At 41.8% G+C, this 25144-nt stretch overlaps 1 protein-coding gene across 2 annotated transcripts; it reads right to left on the reverse strand.

Moving 5' to 3' along the window:
- Positions 1-567: 567 nt before the first annotated feature.
- CD80 (CD80 molecule) lies at positions 568-25027 on the reverse strand. 2 transcript variants are annotated; one of them, XM_011219756.3, is made up of 7 exons: positions 24722-25025; positions 23441-23747; positions 15943-16260; positions 10969-11250; positions 5437-5544; positions 4089-4204; positions 568-2114 (listed from the first exon to the last, which is right to left on the reverse strand). In XM_011219756.3, exons 2-6 carry the CDS (start codon positions 23538-23540, stop codon positions 4104-4106), a joined length of 909 nt encoding a protein of 302 aa, XP_011218058.1. In that variant the 5' UTR covers positions 23541-23747; positions 24722-25025; the 3' UTR covers positions 568-2114; positions 4089-4103. The 2 variants fall into 2 exon arrangements, with proteins under 2 accessions (XP_011218058.1, XP_019650873.1); XM_019795314.2 differs by lacking the exon at positions 4089-4204 and having other exon boundaries at positions 24722-25027.
- Positions 25028-25144: the final 117 nt, after the last annotated feature.

Genomic DNA, 25144 nt, shown 5'->3' on the forward strand with positions numbered 1-25144 from the left:
GAAGTGGGGGGGGGGGGGCGGAATGAACTGCGTTAAGTGTACTAAGAGGGAAAAACTGCCAGTGCTTTGTTTTGGTGTTGGATCTCTTTGTTTTTAGTCCCTGTTCTGAAAGTAACTGTGGTCAGAAGCCAGGTTTATGTAGCTGTGTGATATTGTGACTGAACCACAGGCTTTGGGGGCAGATCGCTCGTTTGCCATCCCAGTCATGTGGCTTTGCAGCCATGTGACCTACAGCAAAGCCGTTTTACTTTAGGTCTCAGTTTTCCCCTCTGTCAAATGAAATAGTATCTACCTCAGAATGGGTATTAAGTGAAATGATGCCCTGGAGCACAGGGGATGAGAGAGAGAACAGCAGATACAGAAATTATAAGGATAGAAGAACCTCTGCACAAGTATGTTATCAACATGATTTTTACATGCTATCACCACACTCCATAAAGCCTATTTTTCTTAATTATGTTAATTATGCCGTTCACAAATTGCTGACAAATTGTCAATCTGTTTATTGTTCAATTCACATCCATGGGTAGATTAAATTCTCCAACTAGAAATTATAAAACTAGATGGTTGGTTTTAAAAATAATTTTATTCATATCACAAAAATATCAGAATAAAAATACAACTCTTTGAAAAAACAGTACTAACACATTTATCAAATGTAATAAGTAATGTAATATAATTTAAGTATAAATAAGCTGTCTCTTAGGCGTGTTCTGTTTTGTGACTACTTCTTGAGGTCTCCTTTTGATCATATCTAAGGATTATTAATCTTAACTAAATGCAGCAATTCCCATTTTTTTTGTTTGTTTTGTTGCTTTAAGTTCTTGACAGTCTCCTACTTTTTTTTTCCTTCAGTGATTTTGTTCTGAGAGCAACCACTTAAAAGTGTACTTCTGCTCCTTAGACTATGCAGCATAATGTGGTCCCTTTATAGCTACCAAAATTAAATGTTTTAAACACAGCCCGCCACTTGTGAGAAACTTGGTCAACTTGCTGTCCAGCATCAAATTTCCAAATGAGAATGTCTGATTGCTCCCCCGTAAGTCAGGTCCACCTCCTGGTCCATTGAGTTGTAGAAGACAACTTCAGAGAAAGAGGAGTCATGAGCAGGTAACACAGGAACAGCAGTTGGCCACTTCTTTCTTTTCAATTCTCTGCTGATACCAGAAGGATCAGAAATACCAAGGAGGAAAAGCCACTTTAGGGATCTAAGGAAGCCCTATGGAATGCTATTTTCATTACCTCCATCGATTTCTAAAGACAGCTTACTGTTCAGTAATACACCATAAAAACCTATCTCATTTTAAATGAGAACTTTCTCATATTTTATAAATGAGGCTAAACTAGCATAAAGCCATTTAAGGAGATTATCAGTCCAATATGAACCAGTAGGATGTGACTCTTTAAACCAACCTATCCCTCTCCAACCTGACTATTGCTTTGAGGTGTGTAAGTCATTCATCTTACATGTTAGAGGATATTAGTTTTGGATAGATCTACTTTCTCCAGAACCTGATGGAGAAGTGGGAGTGCAACAGAGGAGAGCACAATGAGGAATGAAATGCTGGCTAACACCAGTAACGTTTCCATCAGCCTCACATTGGTTTACATACCGGCATACTACCCACGCATTAACATCAAATTGCTTTTTACAACAACAAAATCCTCCAGTGTTGGATCAGATCAAGTCTCACAAGTTGACCTGACATTGGACAAATTCATTTTCCAGAGCCATTTTGACTGGTGTATGTATATATATATATATATAGCACAGAGTCAGACTAATGATGGAAAAGAGCACCAGAGACAGGAAATCTGGGTTCTGGCTCAGGCCTTTATCGATAATTCATGTCACCCCCTGGGCCTTGATGTCCTTGTCAGTAGCGAGTCAAGTGTTTTTGAATGTTTCTTCTAGACCTGAACAAATCTTCGTTTCTAAATTCTTTGACTAAGGTTACCAGAGCTACTTATGTCCCCACCATATTCCTCTGGTCACTTTTTTCAGGGCCACTGAAATGAAAAGGCTCCTAGAGAACAGATGTTTGAAGTGCAAGGTGGGATAATCCTGGCATCTGAGGAAATTCAAAGAGGTCAATCTAAGATGGAGGTGGGACCTGAGGAAACAAAAAAATAAACGAATACTTCAAACCCTAAATTCTCAAAGGAGGAAAGCATTTTAAAATTTTATATTTTTCATCACAAAGGTGCTCCCAAGTTGAGGTGTAGATATTAATTTATAGATATTAATCTTGATGGCCAAAGAATATAAAGGGAAGTCTAAATTACGGGAGAATTTAGGACAAGTCTGACAATTTTTATTACATGAACTATCAGGCAAATTGTAAGCACCAGCCATCATCAAACAACCAAATGTTAGCGATCAAGGTAATATACCTATGAGGCAAACAGATACATCAGGGATGGTTGTTCTCAATAAGCCTACAATTTAGTAAAGAATATAAGACAGGCACATGAAAATAAACCCAGGATGGAATGCGATGTGCTAGAGAGAGCACTGCTCCAGCAGTTCAAGGCAGAGTCGCTTCAACTGGACAAGATGGCCACATAGGAGACCGCACCCATGGCTTCAATATGACGTATCGGCCAACTGAGCAGAAGACTGTTAACAAGGAAAGTCAGGGAAGTTCTAGGTAATCACAGAACTGAGGGGGACATCCTGGAAAGGGCATCCTGAAGAAGTCGAAAACAGGAAACAAAGACTGCTGCGGGCAAATGTGCGTAGGCCGCTATGATGTGAAAGGAGCCTGAGCTTAATACCCAGTTTGAGACCTGGCTTTGCTCCTTGCCTTCCTGACCTTAGGCAAACCACAACCTCGGGAAGGAGCCTCGGGTTTCTCTTCTATAAAATGGAGATAAAGATCTTGCTCATGGAGATTTTTATAAGACTCAATGAAATAATAAAATACTGCTTTCGTAAAACATAACGTACTATAGTTAAGTCTCAGGTGTTATATTTCATTTCCTTTTACTTTTTAAAGGTAACTCTGTAGACTCTCATTTCTTAATGCTTTTTCACCCTAACTTCTTAAGTCAAAAAGGAACTGTTTATGAACGCTATAAACCACCCTGGACCTGGTATTAGTCTCTTGGATTCTAATGTTTCTCTTACATGAAAAAGCCTGGGTAGTTTAGGATAACACAAAATTGATGTACGTTAATAGTGTGACTTAAAAAGCTGCTGCTGTGTTAGGCTTTCTTAACAGAAAGAACGTTCCAGATCCCAGACAGTAATTATCCCATTGTATGTAGAATTAGACCATATCTAAAGTCTTCGACTCTGTTTGTTGACATCTAATGTGTTCACATGAAGCTTCTGGAAACTACTATGTATAGAACAGTTCAAAGAACCGAGAATGTTTATACTGAGGAGATCAATTGAAGTGTGGAAAGTTAAAAGTCTTGAAACTTTTCCTATAGGCATTGGGGGGGGTCTCTTCGGAGTTTTTGAGTGGGAAAATGACATGGAGAAGTGATTTTTTTAATAAAATTTGGCTCTGTTAACTGGGTTAGTAGGATGACTCTGTAAGAGGCAGAGAGACCAATGAGGAGGATGTTACTGAGGTGGTGCAGAATGACCAGTAAGTGACCCTAACCTGTGTCCATCGGTAGTGAGGGATACAGGCAAAAGGAATGATCAGAATAAGCAGCTAGGCCAGGAATATTACTTCAAGATGAACTTAAGGTATTTTACATATAACGAAAGACACTGAGTTGACTGACAAGAGGGGGACATTTCAACATGGCAGACGGCACAACAAAGAAAGGGGTAACAATAAGCAAGTCATATGTGGGGAGAAAGGAGAGATGGCAAACATCTGTTTAGAGTAACCTGAATTAGATTTTTGAGAAGGTGAGGTAGAAGGTAAAAGAGTTTAAATCTGGTACTGAGAGGAAGAAAACACTGTGGCCTGTGATCCATATATCTCGTACTCCACCCTGGCAGAGAAAACACTGTGGCCTGTGATCCATGTATCTCGTATACTCCACCCTGGCAGAGAAAACACTGTGGCCTGTGATCCATATATCTCGTATACTCCACCCTGGTAGAGAAGAGCTAGAGGAGCTACCTCCAGGTGTTCTGCTCATACGGATGCTTGGGCAGGGCCTGTGAGGATAGGGGAGATCTTTTCCATGTCCATGCCCTCCTCATTCCTCTTTCCCTGTCTCCGTCTTGTAGCGAGCCCTTGAAGACAAGCACAAACAATAAAGATTTAGATAGATGTGTTTCCCCTAAATCGTGCCTGTATGTTTCAGGAAGCCTTCACTGGCTCAGAACTAGATCAGTGGTTCTGAAACTAGGGAGATTTCTAACCCCAGGTTCCCTCCCCCCACCCTGCCCTGGGACATTCGTAATGTAATAGGGACATTTTTGGTTGTCACAACTGGGGAGGGGTGCTACTGGCATATAGTGAGTAGAGCCTAGAGGTACTGCTAAATACAGTACAGAGCACTGAATGAACCCTAAAACAAAGAAGTATCTGGCTCCAAACGTCAGTAGTGTGAAGAATAAGAAATCCTGAACTAGAGGGGTAAGGCTGGGCAGTCTGTATAAAAAACATCCTTGAGCCCACCAGACCTCTTAACCCTACGTGTGCGTTGAGTTGTTGGTTGCAAAGAGTCTTAGTGACATCCCTGTGCTTTGACAGTTTTTGTGCTGAAGTTTGGGAAAATCACCAGACGTTAGTCTTCCAATTTTCTTTGCTCAATGTACATGATTTCTACTCCAAGAAAGGTTGGTGCTCCTTCATGGTGACTATGACCTCAGCTCTGGCCTAGCATTTCCTCTTCATTTAATTACAAAGATGGAGGGTAGCATATGTATAAGGCCCAAAATTTAAACTCACAGGGAAAAACATCCTAGATATCTCTTCTTTCCTCAACCACTCCTTATCTTTCAACCAAAAACGTATTCAAAGGAATTGAGAATTGGTAAAATCACTTGTGGCCATTTAATTTCTCAATGTCATTAGTGCATCTTACCCTCCTGCAAGAAAGTGATTCTTGACTCCAAATCTTGTCATTCTGACTTTCTTCCACTTGAAAATCAAAGATTAGAATATCACTTTCCATCAGAAATGTTTCCAAATTAGTTAGCAAGCCTCAGCATTGCCAAGAAAATATAAAGTTAGGGGAAAAAAATAAATGGACTAAACTAGAATGTGTCTTGAGGGCAGTGACTCCTCATGTTTGTAATTCCAGTACCTAGTAGAAAACTGGACACACGGGAGGTGTCCAAGAAATGTCTGTCCAATGAATGAATAGAACTTGGTGAGACAGGTAAAGAAAACACTCAAATTTCCATAAAAAGAGAAGAGACTATAACCTAGGCTAAAACCTTGGAGAGATGCTGACATATACCGATAGAGTTTGGGCTTCCAGGAATTGAGGTCAGAATGACTGTACGATAGAACTTACTGTGGGCTATGCAGCTTCCTGTAAAGGCAGTGATCGCAACAATCCCAATTATTACTAGGATTAGGATGACCCAGAGCTGGAGCAGATTATCAAGAGGGGGTGGCTCAACTGTGAAGGGAAAAGAATAGCATCAGCTCTAATGTGTTTGCAACTGCAGGATTCTATACTTCTTATGTCTACATAACTATAGAGAGTATTTTTCACTTCTTTTTTAAAAATATTTTATTTATTTATTTGACAGAGAGAGAGGCAGTGAGAGAGGGAACACCAGCAGGGGGAGTGGGAGAGGGAGATGCAGGCTTCCAGCTGAGCAGGGAGCCCGATGTGGCGCTGGATCCCAGAACGCTGGGATCATGACCTGAGCCGAAGGCAGACGCTTAACAGACTGAGTCACCCAGGCATCCCTTCACTTCTTTCTCTGTTCAGCTCTCCACTAAACAGCTGCTAGCATTTTTCTTGCATAACTCTCTGATCAGACACGTATTTGTGGGCAGCTAATATCCAGATGTCAGATATCAAATGTGAAAAAGAAATTTTGAACTTTTGTATTTACTGAATTAAGTTGGCATAAAAAAGATTCTAAGGAAATACTTTAAAAGTATTCTTGTCTTGGGGTGCCTGGGTGGCTCCGTCAGTTAAGCAGCTGGCTCTTGGTTTTGGCTCAGGTCACGATCTCGGGGTCCTGGGGTTGGGCCCCACGTGGGGCTCTGTGCTCAGTGGGGAGTCTGCTTGAGGATTCTCTCTCCCTCTCCCTCTGCCCCTCCCGCTGCTCAGACACACACTCTCTCTTTCTAAAATAAAAATAAGAAATAAATCTTTAAAAAAATAAAAAGTCTTTATATCTCATTTTTATAGCTGATATTTCTATGTATTACTAATAATTAGTTGACATCAGATATACCTTATTTTTCTCTCTCTAGATGTGTCATGCCTTTTCCCTTTCTCTCATCCACACCCAAGGTTTAAAATACCATCTGATTTCTAAATTTGTGTATCATATTTCTGATCTCATTTTTTGTCCTTACAGCACATACATTTTATTTAAAATGCAAATTTTAATTACAGATTGATTTATTTTAAATACTGCATAGTCATTGTCACAAAGAAACTACTGGGTTATTTGTTTGTTTATTTTTAAATTCTAGTTAGTTGACATACAGTTCAACATTGGTTTCAGGAGTAGAGTTCAGCGGTTCATCATTTACATATAACACCCAGGGCTCATCATAACAAACCCCCTCCTTAATACCCACCACCCTTCTAGCCCATCCCCCACCCACATCCCTCCATCAAACCTCAGTTTGTTCTCTACAGTTAGGTCTCTCATGATTTGTTTTCTTCTCTCTCTCTTTTCCCCCCCTCCCATATGTTCATCCATTTTGTTCCTTAAATTCCACATTGAGTGAAATCATATGGTATTTGTCTTTCTCGGACTTATTTCACTTAGCATAATATATTCTAGTTCCATCCACGTCGTTGCAAATGGCAAGATTTCATTCTTTTTGATGGCTGAGTAGTATTCCACCATATATACACACCACATCTTTATTCACATATCAACAGATGGGCATTTAGGCTGTTTCCATAGTTTTGCTATTGTTGATAATGTTACTATAAACATCAGGATGCACGTACTCCTTAGAATGTGTATTTTTGTACCCTTTGGGTAAATACCTAGCAGTGCAATTGCTAGATCATAGGGTAGCTCTATTTTTAGCTTTTTGAGGACCCTCCATACTGTTCTCCAGAGTGGCTGCACCAGTTTGCGTTCCCACCAATAGTTCAAGAGAAGAGGGTTCCCCTTTCTCTGCATCCTCACCAACACCTATCGTCCTCCTGTGTTCCTGAACTCCAGATTTGACTTTCCAGCTGCCAACTACATGGCTGGATGCCAGCATTTCCACCTGATTTAGACCAGACTCCCTATTATCATTCCAAAGCACATCTTCCAACCATATTCTCCCACTTCGGTGAATAGCAACACCACAGTTACCCAAACAAGAGTGAAGCCTTCTTTTTGTGCTCACTTCCCAGTAGGTTCCCATGGACTTTCTATTCTGTATTCCGGATACCTCTGCAGTTGGTTCCTTTTCCCAAAATCCCACGCAGCAACTGCCCTTAGTTTGGGTTTTTCTTCTCTCCCACCTACTTGTCCTTTTGCCTCTGGTTTCCTAGGCTCTAATAATTCCTACACATTCTGCCACAGTGATCATTCTAAAATGCACATTCGACTTCGGTGCATCTACTACTTAAAGACTGGAAAGTTGGTGGGGTTTTTTTTCCCTTTTCTTCTAAAACACCGGATTGCATGAAGATGAGTGATTACCAGAATTGGCCTCTACAGACCAGAATGACAGGGAGGCTCTTGCTATTATCCTGGGAATCTAAAAGTTCCACAGGTTCTGACTCACTGCTGACTTCCTCTCAGAGGCCACTCCTCACCCATCTTCAAGCCTCACTCAGCCTAGAAAGAGGATGTACATTTGAGAAAAAGAAGGAGGAACTGGTAGCAGCACGCTCGCTCTGTCGTGATGCCAAGTAGGAGCCTAGTAATGCACCACAGAGCACACTCAGAATCCTAATTACAGAGTCAAGTGTGGGCATCGGCACATACAGCTTGTTAGATACACCATGAGTGGGACTCCCTGATTTACCTCCTTCCACACACATATGTGCCTTCCAGTATATCAAGGGTTAACCAATTTCGCAGGCCCAGACTAAAAGAATCATGGATCCAATCTGTTTAATTGATAAATTTGGGGGTTTTTTTTAGAGGGGGTATTTACATAAAGCTTTAGATAAAGATATTTTTAAAAGATTTTATTGATTTATTTTAGAGAGAGAGGGAGAGAGAGAGAGAGAGCGTGAGCAGGGGGAGGGGCAGAGCTAGAGGGAGAGAGAATCTTAAGCAGACTCCACATGCAGCATGGAGCCCGATATGGGGCTGAATCTCTCGACCCTGAGATCATGACCTGAGCTGAAATCAAGAGTTGAACGCTTAACTGACTGAGCCACCCAGACGCCTCTATATAAATATTTTTACATAAATGTATTTATATAAAGCTTTACATAAATATTTTTACATAAAATAAATTATAAAAATATTAAATATGTAAAGCTTTGCTCACATTAACTTGTAACATTTTTATGAACTGTACACTTAATTTTTGTTTGTTTATACATCAGCCCTTGACCACCCACAAATGCATTATTTGCTTTAGACTCTAAATGATGCCTGCAGGGGCGCCTGGGTGGCACAGCGGTTAAGCGTCTGCCTTCGGCTCAGGGCGTAATCCTGGCGTTGTGGGATTGAGCCCCACATCAGGCTCTTCCACTATGAGCCTGCTTCTTCCTCTCCCACTCCCCCTGCTTGTGTTCCCTCTCTCGCTGGCTGTCTCTATCTCTGTCGAATGAATAAATAAATAAAATCTTTAAAAAAATTAAATAAATAAATAAATAAATAAATGATGCCTGCAGTTCAAGGGTGTCTGGGTGGCTCAGTGAGTTAAGCATCTGAGTCTTGATTTCGGCTCAGGTCATGATCTCAGGGTCATGCGATCTGAGATCAAGCCCTGTGTCGGGCTCTGTGCTGGGTGTGGAGGCTGCCTTAGATTCTCTCTCTTTTTTCTCCCTCTGCCCCTCCTCACCCCTAGAAAAATGAAAAAAAAAATGCCTGCTATTCAATTAATAGATTTGAAGTATTTATATACTAAAGCTCTCCGAACATCAAGACAGCACTAGTACTTAGAATGATGCTTGGTGTCCGATCACTACTTTAATAAAGATTGAATGAACAAAGAAATTAATAAACCTGTACACGTCATCATCTTTCCACTAATTGTTGTAAATGTATGGCAAAGAGCTAGTATTTTTCATTAGACTGAAAAGGGATACTGTTCATCCTTAGCATGAGGGAAGAATTGAGAGAAGGCATATCAGGGAAAAGATTAAAGCTGAACAGTCTAAATCAGCTTTAAATAAGAGCTCCCTCCTTTTATTTGAATGGGCTACATTTTGTTTCCTGTAAGTTAGCAAACTATAGTACACAGGCCAAATCTGGCCTACTGCATTCTCTTTAAAATAAAATTTTGCTGGAACACAGCCATATCCTTCATTTATGTCTTGTTTATGGCAGCTTCCATGCTATAAGAGCAAAACTGAGTTGTTGCCAATGATCATATGATCTTCAAAGACTAAAATATTTACTATCTGGCCCTTTTCTGAAAATATTTGCCAATTCCTGTCCTAAAATATCATATACACTCATATTCCAAATATAATATCCGAAATAAGATGATTGAAGCTGCTATTACTGTTTTGCGTGCTAATCCCTACCTTAGTCACAATAATCTAAAATTGATTAAATAATGATATATTAATAAAGTGAAAAGTAATGCTGAATTAATAAACCATATGATTCAAACCTCATTTTTATAAAATTTTTAGAACACATAAAAGATGACTGAAAGTAATGAATTTGGACTGTTAATAAACATGTCAAAATTTTGTTTGCATTTGAACTAATATTCCCAGGAAATTTTATCTCATTACCTATTGAAGAAAATAATGAGTGAGTCCACTTCAAGATGGAAAGATCTAGAGTAAATCATTCACTAGAATGAGCTACTAGACCATCTAAAATATCTCTTCTACCACAAGCAAAGATAAGAGGAAGACATGCTATACATTCTATATTATACTATATATCCATGTGCCACTACATATCAAATTCAGTGTATTGTTTATTACTATGCAGCCATAAAATGCATTGTTAAGAGTGGGCCTGGGGGGTGGAGGAGAGACCTGGTGGTCTTCCATACAATCAGCCATACAAGTTGGACACTTATTCTAAGTATCTGAGTTCTGTAAAAACCCATTACGGGTTTAACATGCATAAATTTATATAAACCCAATTTATTCCATTTTACATTTTCAAATGATTTCACCTCTTAGGGACATAAAATTCTGTAAGTTTACCAGCTGAAGGGTAAAGTATTTGAAGGTCATGGTATCTGGGCAAAAATGACCTCTATTTTCAGGCATTATCCTCAACTAGTTTGTCATTTACCTTCTTTACCAGACTTCATTGTGAATGAACCAGTAGTTCTTAAAAGGCACATTCACCCACAGAAGGCAATGATTTGATGCCATGGGACAATGGGAAGGAGGTGCCCAAAAAAGAAAGTACCAAAGCCCCAAGGGCAAGTCCAAAGAAGGACAAATCTTAGTGCTTTCAATATCAACAATATTATTACAATAACTTCCTAAGAGGACTACTTGCTGGAGAGCACTTATTGGATGCCTCAATTTTAGAAAGTTTATTAAAGAAAATAAAATTAGTCTAGTAACATTATGCTCACACCTTGTACAGCGACCTTACCAAGTTACAATATCACTTCATTATCACTTGTGGGTTTAAAAATATAAGGAATACTATCAATTTCAATATACACAATTCTAAAATGGATCTGGCTGAGTTACTTTGTTTTTAGATTTTACACAGAAGAAACTCCCCAGAACAATGTTACTTACATTTTTGCCAGTCGAAGATCTGTGATACTGTTAAGTCTCCATACTTGACAAGACACACGAAGCTATGGTTGTTTGTTATATTGAAATCCAGTTCACTGCTTATAGCGTAGAGCTCAGTTTCAGGATCTTGGGAAACTGTTGTGTTGATGGCATTTAATTCTTCTTTATTTTCCAACCAGGAGAGGTGAGGCTTTGGAAAACCTCCAGAGGTTGAACACATTATCCTTTTGATGTTACGGGATGGATTTCCAAGGTCAGTTATACTAGGGACAGGGAAGTCGGCTGAAGAAAGAACGAAGATATAAGTACATATCATTATGTATTGGGGTAGTGGGGAGTGTGAGGTTTTTTTTAAAATAAATTATCTAGCTTTAATAAGAATAATAAAATGAGATATAATTTGCAACTTCCCATAAATCATCAATAGTTATGTATAATCCAAAGATCAACTTTGGTTTGAATTGGGTAAATCAATTCTTCATTACTTTTTTTTTTTAAGATTTTTATTTATTTGAGTAATCTCTGCACCCAGTGTGGGGCTCGGACTCATGGCCCTGAGGTCAGGAGTCATATGCTCTTCCAACTGAGCCAGCCAGGCGCCCAATTCTTCAGCACTTTTGATGGAGGTAGGAGGACACTTACAGAAAGAAGTAGATCTATGTGAATAAATACTGACATAGTATTTTGAATTTGTCTGAGATGAAGAGAAAAATAATGGACAACATTTACTGAGCTCTTAATGTTTGTGAGGTCTTGCACACTAGCTCATTTCATCTTTACAACAACCCTATGAGGCAGGCGTATGTCAAGAAAGGTCAAATATCAGCAATTTCATTTGATTTAACCCAATACGATTTCCATTTTATAAATAATCAAATTGAGGTCGAGAAAAATCATGAGTAAGTGGCAAAACTGGAATGTGAATTCAAGTTTTTCTGATACCGGAACCTTCTCTTTCCTTCTCTTTTCTTCCCTTGCCTGCTTTTCTTTTCCTTTCCTTTCCTGCCTTTCTTTTCTTCCCTTTCTTTCTAATATTTGAGGTATATGAAGTGGCTCTCTTATTTATCTGTTTATGAATTAATACTATAAAAGACACCTGTGAACCCACCATCCAACTTGAGAGCAAGCACACTGACTGTAACTTTTGTAAATCTACTTGTACGATCTCACCTCTGTTGTCTCCCCATTTCCCACACTTGATATAACGCTACTCTAAATTTTCTTTAGCATTCCCTTACTGAATTTTCAAAAGTAGTCTTTAATAAGATAAACTTCTGTCCAAATTGTATAATATTGAGCCCGGAATCTCAACCACCCTACTTTACTGACTCCCTTGCTGTTCTGATATGCACCACAAGGACAGAGGGGACTTCCTAGCATTCCTCCAACATACTTGAGGCACTCTTGCATTTGTATATTTGACCCCCAACAAGATACGAAAGTATATACAAAGCAAAGCACAGTGAAATGACTGCAGAGAACACAGGAGAAATCTCCCTCGGCCACTTTCTCCCTATTTCCTAGGCCTACAGAAATGTATACTTCTCAGCCTGAGTGTGGGGAACCAAGCCCCGCATACTTCACCCCATACGGTTAGATTTCTTTTCACAGTTCGGAGTTCCACAGAGAGACGTAGTATAGCATAATGGTCATCGACAGTGGGTTGTTTTGTTTTGTTTTTAAGAGTTTATTTAGAAAGCATCATAGTGTAAACAAATTGTACCACTTGGATTTTCTTTTAATACAAGATGTATGAAGCAAAGCTGAAGCCAGTCATGAGGCTTCTGCTTCTCTAGAAAGTTGGGTTTTTTTACAAGAACATTTGGGAACCATACATACATAAATAATAAAGATTTCCTTTGAGGCACAGGCTGGCCAAGATCCAACAGCAGGTTTTAAAACCAGTTTTGCCTTTTAGCCCTGGGGCCAATTACTTCGTCACTTTCAATTTTAGTTTGCCCATCTGTAAGATGGGGATAATAATACTGGCCTTCCAGGGTTCTAAGAATTAAATGACATCATTTATATAAATCATGAAGCACATGGCCTGACACATAGCAAATCTGTTAACAGATGGACTTAAGTGGGTCTTAAACTTGTACTCTCTTAGACGAGTTCCCTCATTTAAACCGAGCTGCCCAGTGAAAACTTCCAAAACCACCCTGTAGCACTGTGAATAATAAGAGAAAGGGGAAGTTATGACAAGTGATTATAACTGCCAGGAAAAGGAAAAACTTGCATTTGGTAGGAGGTGAAGTCATCTTTTTTGCATCAACCCTGTCTCTAAATTAAGTTTGACATTTTCCTGAGCCATTTTTAGTTGACATTTCCTACTCCTGCAATTTATCTCATAAGATCAAATCATTACAATGGTAGCTGACATCAAGAATATTCCCTTTGTAGGGCGCCTGGCTGGCTCAGGCGGGGGAGTTTGCAACTCCTGATCTCGGGGTTGTGAGTTCAAGGCCCACAAAATAAAATCATTTTTTAAAAAAGATTTTATTTATTTATTTGAGAGAGAAATATAGTGAGAAAGAGCATGAGCTGGGGTGGGGGATGGAGGGAGAAGCAGACTCCCCACTAATCAGGAAGCCCGATGAAGGACTTGATCCCAGGACCCTGAGATCATGACCCAAGCCGAAGGCAGCCGCTTAACCAAGTGAGCCACCCAGGTGCCCCCGACAAAATAAAATCTTAAAAACAACAACAACAAATACTCCCTTTGTTTCTTACATCAATATTATGTGTTATAACCTGCAATAACAAATCCAAGTAACCCATCTCCTAAATTATGATTCATGTTCATTTCTGTGCTCTGCTTTTCTGAGAGATACTTAACCACAAGAATATTGAAAATTTTCTGTATGTTAGAAACCATCTTTGCAAGGTCTGGCTAGTCTTAGAACAGCCTCAGCTCTCTCCTATCCCTTCAGTGAGGTGATCCATCTCAAGTAATAGCACCTAAGGCCTTGCAAGACTGTGAAGCATCAAAGAATTACTCCTCTGTATCTTGTTTTAATGCATTAACCCACATTTTCACCATTCTGAATGGGTAGGGTAAAAATATCTTATTAGGAAAGGAAGAGGTACACATGTGTTAGAAAGGTAAACATCCATTACCCTAGTTTATCTGTTAGCTAGTACAGCTAGTTCCCCAAATGCTGGTTAATGGAGGCTTTTAGATACTGTGATGTTGATATTATATCATTTTTGCAGTCTTGGGTAAATGTAGAGAAATGAACTTGCTCAGTGCCAAACCTGGGAAAGTCTCAGGTATCTGAGGAAACCTCTCAGTCCTGGGCAAAATGGGACAGTGGGTCATCCCAGTCAAATAAGTGATTTATTTAATTTCTAGTTTCTCAAACTGTGGTCCCCAGCAGCCAGAGTATGGACATCACCTGGTAATCTGTTAGTGCAGAATCGAAGATCCAACCCCATACCTACTGAATCTGAAGCTGCATTTTAACAAGATCCTCAAGTGATTCATAGGAACCTTAACATAAGAGAAGCACTCTTGTAACTGATGCAAACGGAAAACTCAGAATTGATTGATTTTGAGTCAAATGAAAAGTTTCCCTTTTTGTCTTCACTCACATGACTTGGGTGCCCTGCCCCCTCCCGGCCCTTTTGAGGTCCCCAGCACTCTTGTGTTGCCTTTTGAGCTGTCCCTGCTCTCCTGCTGTGGTCTGCTCCTAGGGCTTGCCTTTCCTGAAACTCTGCCTCTTCTCCCTCTTGGGTCTATTCTTTATCTTTCTATCAGAATGTACACAGTCCTGGATCTACTTCCCTTCGGGCATTCTGTCAGAGGACTGACTATATCTTATGTCATTAACTAGGACAGGTTAATGTGTTTGTGGTGCCACGTCCCCCAGATAACACATTTTCACTTTTAACAGAGATCTTGTAGGGGGAACAATGCTGAAACTGGCAGGAGAAGCAATAATGGTGGGATTTCTAGGAATCAGTACAGGTCAGAACTTTGGAGAAGGTGGGCAAAAATCACACCACCATATAATCATTGCTCTCTCCATGAGCAGGGAAAACACAGAGGGAGGTTTAAGGTAATCCCATGTAACTGGCTTACCTTCAAACCTTTAGGTGTGATTTGGATGCTAAAGTGAAAGATTCAACATAGCTGGAGAACAGAGCAGGGAAGAATAGTGGAAGAATTCACCAAGGATCCACTTACATTATCTGTTACCAAGGTGAATGATTATCTCTTATTAAGTAATAGGTTCGGTTTCCACTAAAGACCCAAGTGTCCATGAAGAAAAAGAATGTGGCTGAATTTCAAGTATGGGAGGAAGGTGAAGGACTATCATTTCTCAGCAAGGGGCTCAGGCTCTATTAGTATCCTCTAGTACTATCACCTGTGATAAATGCAAGGCTCCTTCCTACCCAAGAAATGCTTGCCTTCACAGTAGATGTATAAGTATGGCTTTGATTTATAATTTAATTTTCTTCCGTTACATAAATAATGCATCCCGTCCTCTAATGTCTAACTTTGTAGGAATATACATTAGATGAGAGATTCAAACATAATAATAAATATAAATCGTATAATAGCCATAGTAAGGCATTTGAATACTATTTGAAAACTATTTCTGCCTGCATTGTTCTTATAGCTTTCAATATACTTTCACAAGAATATATTACTGGATCAAGTTCAGCTACATCAAATCAAGTGTGTCCCCTTATGATTCAGAAGGCACTTTAGGTCATTCTAGCACCCCAGGATGACTGTCATATATTCGAGTTGTCAAAATGCAAGAAATGCACACTAATAGATATTTTCAGGATGTCTTGAGAAATCAATTAGGGTTTATTGTAAATATTGTAAAACTACAGACTTACTTAACCCTAAATGAAGACACATCCCTCTTCAGTAAAATTTTCAACTAAATCAATAGGAGTATGTCTTTAAGTGCATCAAGAGTCTGCCAGCTTATAGTAAATCAGAAAAATCCCACTGACCTCTGACCAATAACATCACCGAAGTCATGTGTTTCACTTTGTAAGACCCTTTTTCAGTCTTTTGAACGATACAGGTGTATCTGCCATTGTCTGACAGGCGCAGGGCCAGGATCACAATGGAGAGGTTCTTGGTGAAGTCAGTGAAGGTGCGATTCTCATACTTGGACCACACTTGCTCTTTTCCAGACATGATGGCCAACACCATCTCATCATCCTTTTGCCAATAGATTCGAACTTCCATCAGTTCTTCAGTGGAAATGTTGTAATCACAGGATAGTACTGCTACTTCTTTCACCGTCTTGTTCACCTGGATGATGCCTAAGGAGAGGCAAACAGAAAAGAATTTCTATCTATTAAATATTGCCTCCTGCAGAAACAGGAATTCCGAGTGGGCAATAACAGAACTCAGGGTGTGTATCTAGTGACTGTGCGTGATCAGAGAGTTCAGTTTGATTTTGGTAATTTTGGTCCCCAGTGTTTCTCTCTCTTTTTTTATTGTGGTTAAAAAATGTAAAATATACCATCTTAACCATTTTGAAGTGTACAGTTCAATAGTGTTATGTATATTCACATTGTTATGAAACAGATCTCCAGAACTTTTCATCTTGCAAATCTGGAGCTCTGTTTACATTACACAACTCTCCTTTCTTTATCCCCCCAGCCCCTTGGTAACCACCACTCAATGTTCTGTTTCTATGAGTCTGACTACTTTAGATACCACATATAACTGGAATCACAGAGTGTTTTCTTCTTATGAATGGCTTATTTCACTTAGCATAGTGTCCTCAAGGTTCATCCATGTTTTAGCATGTGTGAGAATCTCCTCCCTTTTTAAGGAATAATAAGATAATGATAATAATTTTCCATTGTATGTATATACCACATTTTTTTCCCCAATTCGTATGTCAGTGGACAGTGAGGAAGAAGGTCCACTAGTTCCAGAAGAAGGAGGACTTTCGGAGACCTAGCCTATGAATGCCAACCATGGGTAGGCAATGTACTCAGCCCAATGGGGATATGGAAGTTATCAGAATGTGAGATCTTGAAGGGACTTCCATGTTCATTCATTTTGGTGTGTGTTTTTTTTTTAAGATTTTATTTATTTATTTGACAGAGATAAGAGAGAGCCAGCGAGAGGGGGAACGCAAGCAGGGGGAGTGGGAGAGGAAGAAGCAGGCTCATAGCAGAGGAGCCTGATGTGGGGCTCGATCCCATAACGCCGGGATCATGCCCTGAGCCGAAGGCAGACACTTAACCGCTATGCCACCCAGGCGCCCCATCATTTTGGTGTTCTTATTTATAGATGAGGAAGCTGTCCCAGCTCTGCACTTTCTGGTGCAGACCTTTCAAGCCGCTCTCCTTGTTTCCTGGTTTCCCCAACGTTAGGCCCCAGTTACAGGATAAGTAGGCCAACCCTGCCCACACCCCGGCCAGACCCCACTCTTAGGCTCTTTTGCTTTGAGAAAGAGTCCTTTCCTTTCCAGGCCTGGATTGACCTCATAACTTCAGGCTGAATTGACTCCCCTCATCCCCACCAGACAAGGTGTAGTTTACACTTCCAGACTATTACTCTTCAGCGATCATTTAGGGTCCTTGTCTCTTTCAGCTATCTGCAATCCATGAAACAGCTGTTCTATAAGAGGGTCCCCATTTAAAACATTCTGCCCATTTCCCCATCAGTGTGTTCCAGGATTACCAACATTTCAGTATCCAAGCTCCATCTTTTTGTTAGCACCTAAGCATTTATCAGTAGCACCAAACTCCCCTGTCAGCCTGTGTTTTCTGATTTTTTGGGTCATTCTTCCCATGTTGGGCTTGACCTACAAGCAGATCCCCCAAGCCCATGCTCTTTCACAACTAGCCACCGCCTCCCCCACCCAACGCTATCATGCCCCATATCTCCCAGAGCCACACAGCCTCCCCTGCAGCGGTCCCTATCTAGGGATCGAGTTTCCAGTCCCTCTCTCTGCTCAGACAGCAGGATCATGGAGCACTAGCACCTCTCCATCTCAACAGCCACTCTTCAGGCCTTCATCAGACTGGATGTGGGCCACCCACAGCATTAGAGAATGAGTTTTGTGACAGCAGGTATCTTCATAGCAGGGTGAAATAACTCAGAATGATCTAAGGCACCCCTTTCGGTAATTGTGCTAAACAATGCCAACCCCAGCTTTAAGGAACATATCTGGAAAAGGAGGAAGAAATGAAAATATATACTTGAGGGGAACATATAATAGCTAAATAACCTGAGCTCTCTTTAAAAAGATAGAGCAGAAGCAAACTGATGGGTATAAGGAGCATGAACTATGGATTCCTATTGACTTGGATTCTAGTCCCAGGTCAGCCACTTGCTAAAAATCCATTTCCTCATCTGTAAAAAGGGTATGATACCTGCCTCCCAGGATGATTGTAAATTAAATTCAATTAAATGATATACATGGAAAAGTCCCTATTACATAGCAAGTCTCTGTAAGACCTTCCTTTCCTCTCTTTCCCGACTCTCGCTCCCAACTTCTACCCTCTTGTCCTTCCATTGCACTCAGGGGTTTTGTCAGGTACTCAGGACTCTGGCCTTGCTGTGGGCCAGACAGATACCACGACAGAAAGCAGCCCATTCATTTGGGATTCCAAACAGGATCTTTCCCCATGACCTGTTTGTTCCCACCTGAAAAGAATCCACGATTTCTAGCCGAGTTTGACATGTGGTGACATTAGCAAAAGAGGAATCTGAACTGAAAACGAGCTACTTTCAATGATGACTCTTAAGGAGTTTTTGTCCAGCCATCTGAGGAGAAGTGTGGGTGTCCCTCTAAAGGTCAGTAACCATCAATGGGATCCTTAATGTTCCTATGTGAAATCCTCTCACCACACACTCATGCTGAAGAAGAACCAGACTGAAAAGGGGAACCAAAAATCTTCTGAGCAATTTGGAAATTCCACCGGGACCCAGCTTCCATACTTGGGCCTGCTGCATGCAGACAAATGAAAAGTCTCTGAAGTCGTTTTGTCTGCTTCAGCGGCTTTGGAGGGGAGAGTCAGGTCCCAGAATTCTGAGCATGACCACCTAAAACCTAGTTGGATTTTGACCTTGATTCACCGTTTTACAGATGGGCAGAAAAGCACCTACCTAACCGAGCGGGCACGAGGATTCTGTGAGGTGACGCACATGAGAAGCCTCTGCAGTCCTCGGCACATGCCAGGTGCTGGCGCCTTCCCCAGACATCCTCGCAGCCCAGCTCCTAGCTTCCCTCCGGTTTCTGCTCTGGTCCGCCTTTGTTAGAGAGCCCTTCTCTGACTCTCCCCCACCAGCACCCTCCTCCCATCCACCCTGCTGCTCCTCAGTCCCTTGCCTGGACTTAATTCTCTTCAAGCTTGTCTCAAGCCGTACTTACTTTTGAGACTACGAGAGCAGGGGCTTTCTCTGTTTAGTTCATTGCTGTATCTGCAGAATCTAGAACAGGGACTGGCCCATAGTAGGTGCTCAATAAATATTTGCTGAATGCATGGCTAAGCATTAGATGATGAGATCTGACTCCATCTGCTGCACACTAGAATCATAACCTTGAACGAGTTGGCTTCTTGGGAATTTCTGCAAAATGGGCATAATATTTTCTCCCCTAATAGTTCACATAATTATCATGGGGATTGTATGGTACCCAAATGTAAAAGTGCTTAATTAATTGTAAAAAGCTATACAGATTTTTAAATGGGGCCATTCCTGTCATTCATAGCATGTGATTTGTTGAATCGCACCCAGGACAGGCCAGAACCACCGTGGTAACTGGCTGATGTCTGGACCGAGCCAAGTATCCAAAGCTGGGCAGAACAGCTTAAGTCCCTATGTGCTGTGATGTACGCTATCTCACTGGGACTTAAGTGTGCTTTCTAAATAAAGGTGTTCTCGGGACGCCTGGGTGCCTCAGTCGGTTAAGCATCTGCCTTGGCTCAGGTCATGATCTCAGGGTCCTGGGATCTCCCCGCATCGGGCTCCCTGCTCAACGGGGAGTCTGCTTCTCCCTCTGACCCCTCCCCCCTCCCCCGCATGTGCTCTCTGTCGTGCACACACTCTCTCTCTCTCTCTCAAATAAATATCTTTCTAAAAAAATACTATAAATAAATAAATAAAGGTGTTCCCTGACTCTAAAAGAGACACATGTTAAATTTATAGAAAGAATGGTAAATACAGAAAAGCATAAAAGTCATCTATAATCCCACCATCTCAAGATTTACTGTTAATGGTCTGTGTATATCCTTCCAATGGAAGCGACCCTTTGGGACACTGGTAAGTGCTCTTCATGAGTTGAACCAGCACCCTAGGGCTTGTGTCAGCCTTGGGCTTGGTGCTGGGAACACAAGGAGGATATGTATCTGCTCTCCAGCAGCTGACAGATTTGAGACATGTCACCTTGATTTTTGCATCGTTCCTGACTTTATCTCCTCTTGAGACCCAGCCTATAGGCTCTGTATAAATCTGATCCTTTGCAACTCCAAATGGTACTTGTATCTTTAAAAAGCTCAGGGACTTTGAATATCAGGGTTGTCACAGCAAGAACCGTGGCTCATAGGAGCCCTTGGCCAGCAGCGTTCAGATAGCACATGACAACAGGAAGAGTCTCTGTGGCACTCTGAGGGCTTTCTTTTCCCTTTGGTTCAGTCTTCCTCATGCCATAGACTTACAGGCAACACCTTTCCTGGGTCCTTGGCCTACTCCTACCAAAGGCCTCTCTGCACCACTTGGAGCTGTGCTTCCCTGAAAACACCCCATTTCCAAGAAAAAGCTGCCTACGTTGGCGCCTCTGAGCGACACTGTTAGACCCTCTGCCTTATAACTGCCAGGTTCTGGAGTCCAGGAGTCCAGTGTTTTTGCCTCCACAGACCCAACCCAAAGTGGAGAGGAGTTCAGCCAGCCCCTCCCTTTTCAGGACAAAGTGGCTCCTGTCAGGGGCAGTAATGGCCAGGCTGGGGATGGGGGTGGGGAGTGGGTGGTAGCACAGCTTCCAGGCCCAGACCGGGAGTGGAGGGTGTGTGGCAAATCCCTTTCCCTGAAGCCAACGCCTCCGTGATCTCACCCAGCCTTGCCTCCCGCAGGCCATCCGCAGCTCCCAACTGCTCCCCGATACTACACCACACACGCTCTCCAATCTCCACCCCACTCCAGTCTCTTCATCAGAGCTCCCCGACATAGCCTCCTGACAGGTTTTACACCATCACTGGCAGCCCTACAAGCCGTTCTTTATGCGTTAGCAACACCACTTCTTTAAAATGTCATTTCAGAGCTTTACTACCCAAACCAAAGTTCTGTGACCCAACAGCATCGGCACCACCTGAGTGCTTGTTAGAAACGCAGAATCTTAGGCCCCTCCCAAGCTCACCTCAGCAGAAACTGTATTTTTCAAAAAACATACAGACTTTATTTTAGAGCATTTTAGGTTCACAGCAAAATGAATGGAAAGTACAGAGAGTTCCCATATACTCCATCCCCTCCACGCACACAGCCTCCCCTACCATCAACATACTAAGCCAGAGGGTACATCTGTGACAGTCCACGAACCTACATTAACATCTCATTACCACCCAAAGTCTGCAGTTTCCTTTAGGGATCATTCTTGACACTATACATTCAATGGGTTTTCACAAATGTAAAATGACACGTGTCCACCCTTAGTATCATATGGAGTCTTTTCACTGCCCTGAAAATCCCTTGTGCTAGAAACTGCTTTGGACAAGGCCCCCAGGTGATTGGTACAGACCACGTCACTCCTTAAAACCCTTCTGTGGCTTCCCAGTCCCTCCAAATAACATTCAGACTCCTGACCATGGAGTCTGGTCCCTGCCTCCACCTGCCCCAACACCCCTGTCTCCACTTCCTTGCTCCTCTGTTCCTTTCACATGCTGCTCTTCCTCCTTCTCCCAGCTCACTCTTAACCACTCTCCCCTCTGGCAGAGAAAGACAGTGTTTGCCATTCGTACATTCATTTGAGGGATTCTTTGATTTTCACATTCTTCCTAATGACCGTAAATTTCATGAAGGCAAAAGCCATGTCAATCTTGCTCACAACTTGTCCCCAGGACCAAGAAAAGTGTCCTATACAGAGGAGATGCTCAATATTTGTTGAATTAATAGATGAGCACACAAAAGAAAGAACACTTGTGCCAGACTCATCCTTACCCCTGTGGCCCCACCCAGAATTCTCCCGCCATCACAGGCCTCCGCCATAAAGTCTGCCCAGCGGCCCCAGCCCGCCCTGGTCCCACCTTGCCCAGGCCTCGGGCACTTACGATCAGAACCAGGCATGTGTCTGCTCTTCACTAGCTTGGGGATTAGTTTTGCCGTCTTCAACTAACACACTCAAATCTCTTAGAGGGCAGGAATCCCAGGTTCAGTTTGTGAGTACATAATAGGTGTTCACACATAAGATGCTCAGGGATTTGTTTGTGGACTCAGTACAGCAACAGTAAAATCTGAACGTAGCTGTAGGATAAAGTGCTTTCTTAAATATTTTTCTTTAGCTCAAAGATCATCTCCTTCTGCTTGCCTCTAACTTCCCTGGTATACCAGGGCCATTACACCAATTATAATTGCTAAAACCCTGGTTTTAATTTTCTATTTTCTGTCTCTTTTTCACTGGTTCCCCCCACGTCCCCCCCCCACATATTTTTAGGAAGCCTGTATGTATTTCCTTATAAACATTTTTAAACTCTTTAGACTTCCTCAGAAGACTCATTAGGGAGTGCTCCCCCAGCTTCCTAGAAGACAATTATAACTGTTGTAAGTATCATAGAATTGTAAAATATATACAATATCTGATGCATAAATTGTGAAACTTAGGTCGCAGTTCTTTTGGTTCAGCAACCATGTAAAATAGCAAATTTTCCAGCCCAGGACAGAAATGCACACTTACCACCACTGCAGGCGAGTAATCCGTGCGCCCAAACTCCTCTCCTGTCCCTCCTCCTCCCTCCCTCACACTTAGACATTCTGGTTGATGCCTGCAGTGCAGACATGCTTTAAGTGAGCAGCTCTTAAGACAAGGGCCTTTGACTCAGGGCGTGATCCCGGCGTTATGGGATCGAGCCCCACATCAGGCTCCTCTGCTGTGAGCCTGCTTCTTCCTCTCACTCCCCCTGCTTGTGTTCCTCTCTCGCTGGCTGTCTCTATCTCTGTCAAATAAATAAATAAAATCTTTAAAAAAAAAAAAAGACAAGGGCCTTTGACATTGGGCTCTTTGCAAACTGGCAGACCATGCTGAAGCCAAAGCCTTCTCTTTACTTTGGGGACACCAGGTGGTATGCTGTGCAGCAGGAAGATCTTTTGTTTTGACTTTAAAAATAAAGTCAGAACCATTCTTCAACAGGATGAGCCCCACTCTTCTCAACAGCCCCCCAAATCCAGCCCTTGAGTGTCAGCTTGCTGGGTGACAGAAGGGAGTAGCACAGAAAACCCCACCTCCTAAACCTTGAAGCAGCAAACTCAGTCAAGTTCCTGGGAGTTCCTTACCTGAACAGAAGTAAAAAAGACTAGCTAGTATCAAGAGCTGACAGAGCTTGAGATATGGGTGTTTGAGTAGTGGTGGTCTCCACTTCGCTGGGTGACCCATGGCTTCTGCTGCTTAGGGTAGAGAGCGAAAACAATTTCAAACCAAGTGAGACCTGGATCCCACCCAGCAAGCACCAGGCAGGAGCAGAAGACAATTCAGTTGCCTCACACAGAGGGTTCTCCTGTGATGTTTGCAAAAACACTGTGGACGGTGTACCTGGGTCTCCAAACTCCTGAATATAAAAAATTGTGGATTTATTTTCACAACCTGAAAAGGAAAAAGATTAAAGTCACCGAGGAAGGAAGGTTGGCCTAGTATGGGTCATAAAACTCCCTAGTTGCCTGCCTGAAATGAGTTGGGAACCTTAATCTGAGCAATGTCTAAACCACACAATCTCAAGGGTAAAGCAAAGGTTGGGGGAACTCCGAGGAGGTGATCTTGCCTTGTACATGTTCCCAAAATGAGCCACAGCTCTCCCATGGAATGGTTCTGCTTAATGGGGACAGTAAGACTTCGGTAAAAGCACAGAGAACTATAAGGGCCCTCGATATCAGTTGGCCAAAATTCAAATCCTCTTGAAAACACATCACAGAGCACCAGTGAGGTCATATTTTATCCATGGCAGGACTTAAAAGTTATGACACTACTTCCTTCTCAATACATTAACATAAAAAAGTATCTCCATTCTTAAACACCCTACACAGGGAACATGTCTTAAAGTGGCAGAGGTTCTGAATCAACAAAAATTCTGTTAGTAAAAAGGGAAAAGACGTACTACAAAAATTACTTAATTATATTATGTATTACCATGGGAGGAAGCTGATTTTTTTTGCAGTAAATTTATCAAAATTAAATACTGAAAATGAATGCTGTGCTCCAGTGTGATCTTCTGAGCTTGCCACCACAGACATAGTCCAATGCTACTCAGAAGACGTTTGGGACCCCTCTTTGGGAATCACCCCAGAGCTCATTTTCCAGCCACACTTGACAGTTTTATTAGCTGCACTCCATTTTAACCAGGATTCTTCACCAGAATTTTATGAGCCGTAACTCTATTAATGACTCACCAGCCATGCTGGGTAACCTCAACCTCCCACGGCACCGAGAACCCAGGCAGCCTCCTTCAGAAATAAGTATGCATCTTGGAGATAGGAGTGATAGTATGTTTATTTAAAAGGCAGTCGGGTTGTTGGTATTCCTACCAAGCTATCCCATATTCAGATAATAGTAAGTGTACTTACTTGCTGAAGAACAATTCTTCTTTTTTTTTCTTGTGTTAAACAAAACAAAACAAAAACCGAAGGATGAGGCCCCAGTTCTGAGATGTTCTTTTCTTGCTGTATCCAAAATAATGGCAAGTTGCTCAGTTTTTCTTTGGGTGATATACCAGAGGTGGCAATCCCCCTTCCAACTTCCTTTTACTCACTAGAAGATCTATCTTAAGTTCTTCACCAGAAGTATTTAAGTCAATGCAGGGGATGGTTAGGGTGTTATGTATGATTTGAGGAAGCTTGCTCTGCTGTCCCTTTTTGTCAGCCACCTCCTCAGAGGGTGTGGCCAGGACAAACCACACAGCCCCTCCCTCACCACCTCTCGCAAACCAACAGTCTCAAGGGGAGAGAAGACCATAGTGGGCAGCCTGGGGGTGAATGGGAGCCGGGGGT

This window comes from Ailuropoda melanoleuca, chromosome 1, assembly GCF_002007445.2.
Source record: "Ailuropoda melanoleuca isolate Jingjing chromosome 1, ASM200744v2, whole genome shotgun sequence".
Lineage (NCBI taxonomy): Eukaryota > Metazoa > Chordata > Mammalia > Carnivora > Ursidae > Ailuropoda > Ailuropoda melanoleuca.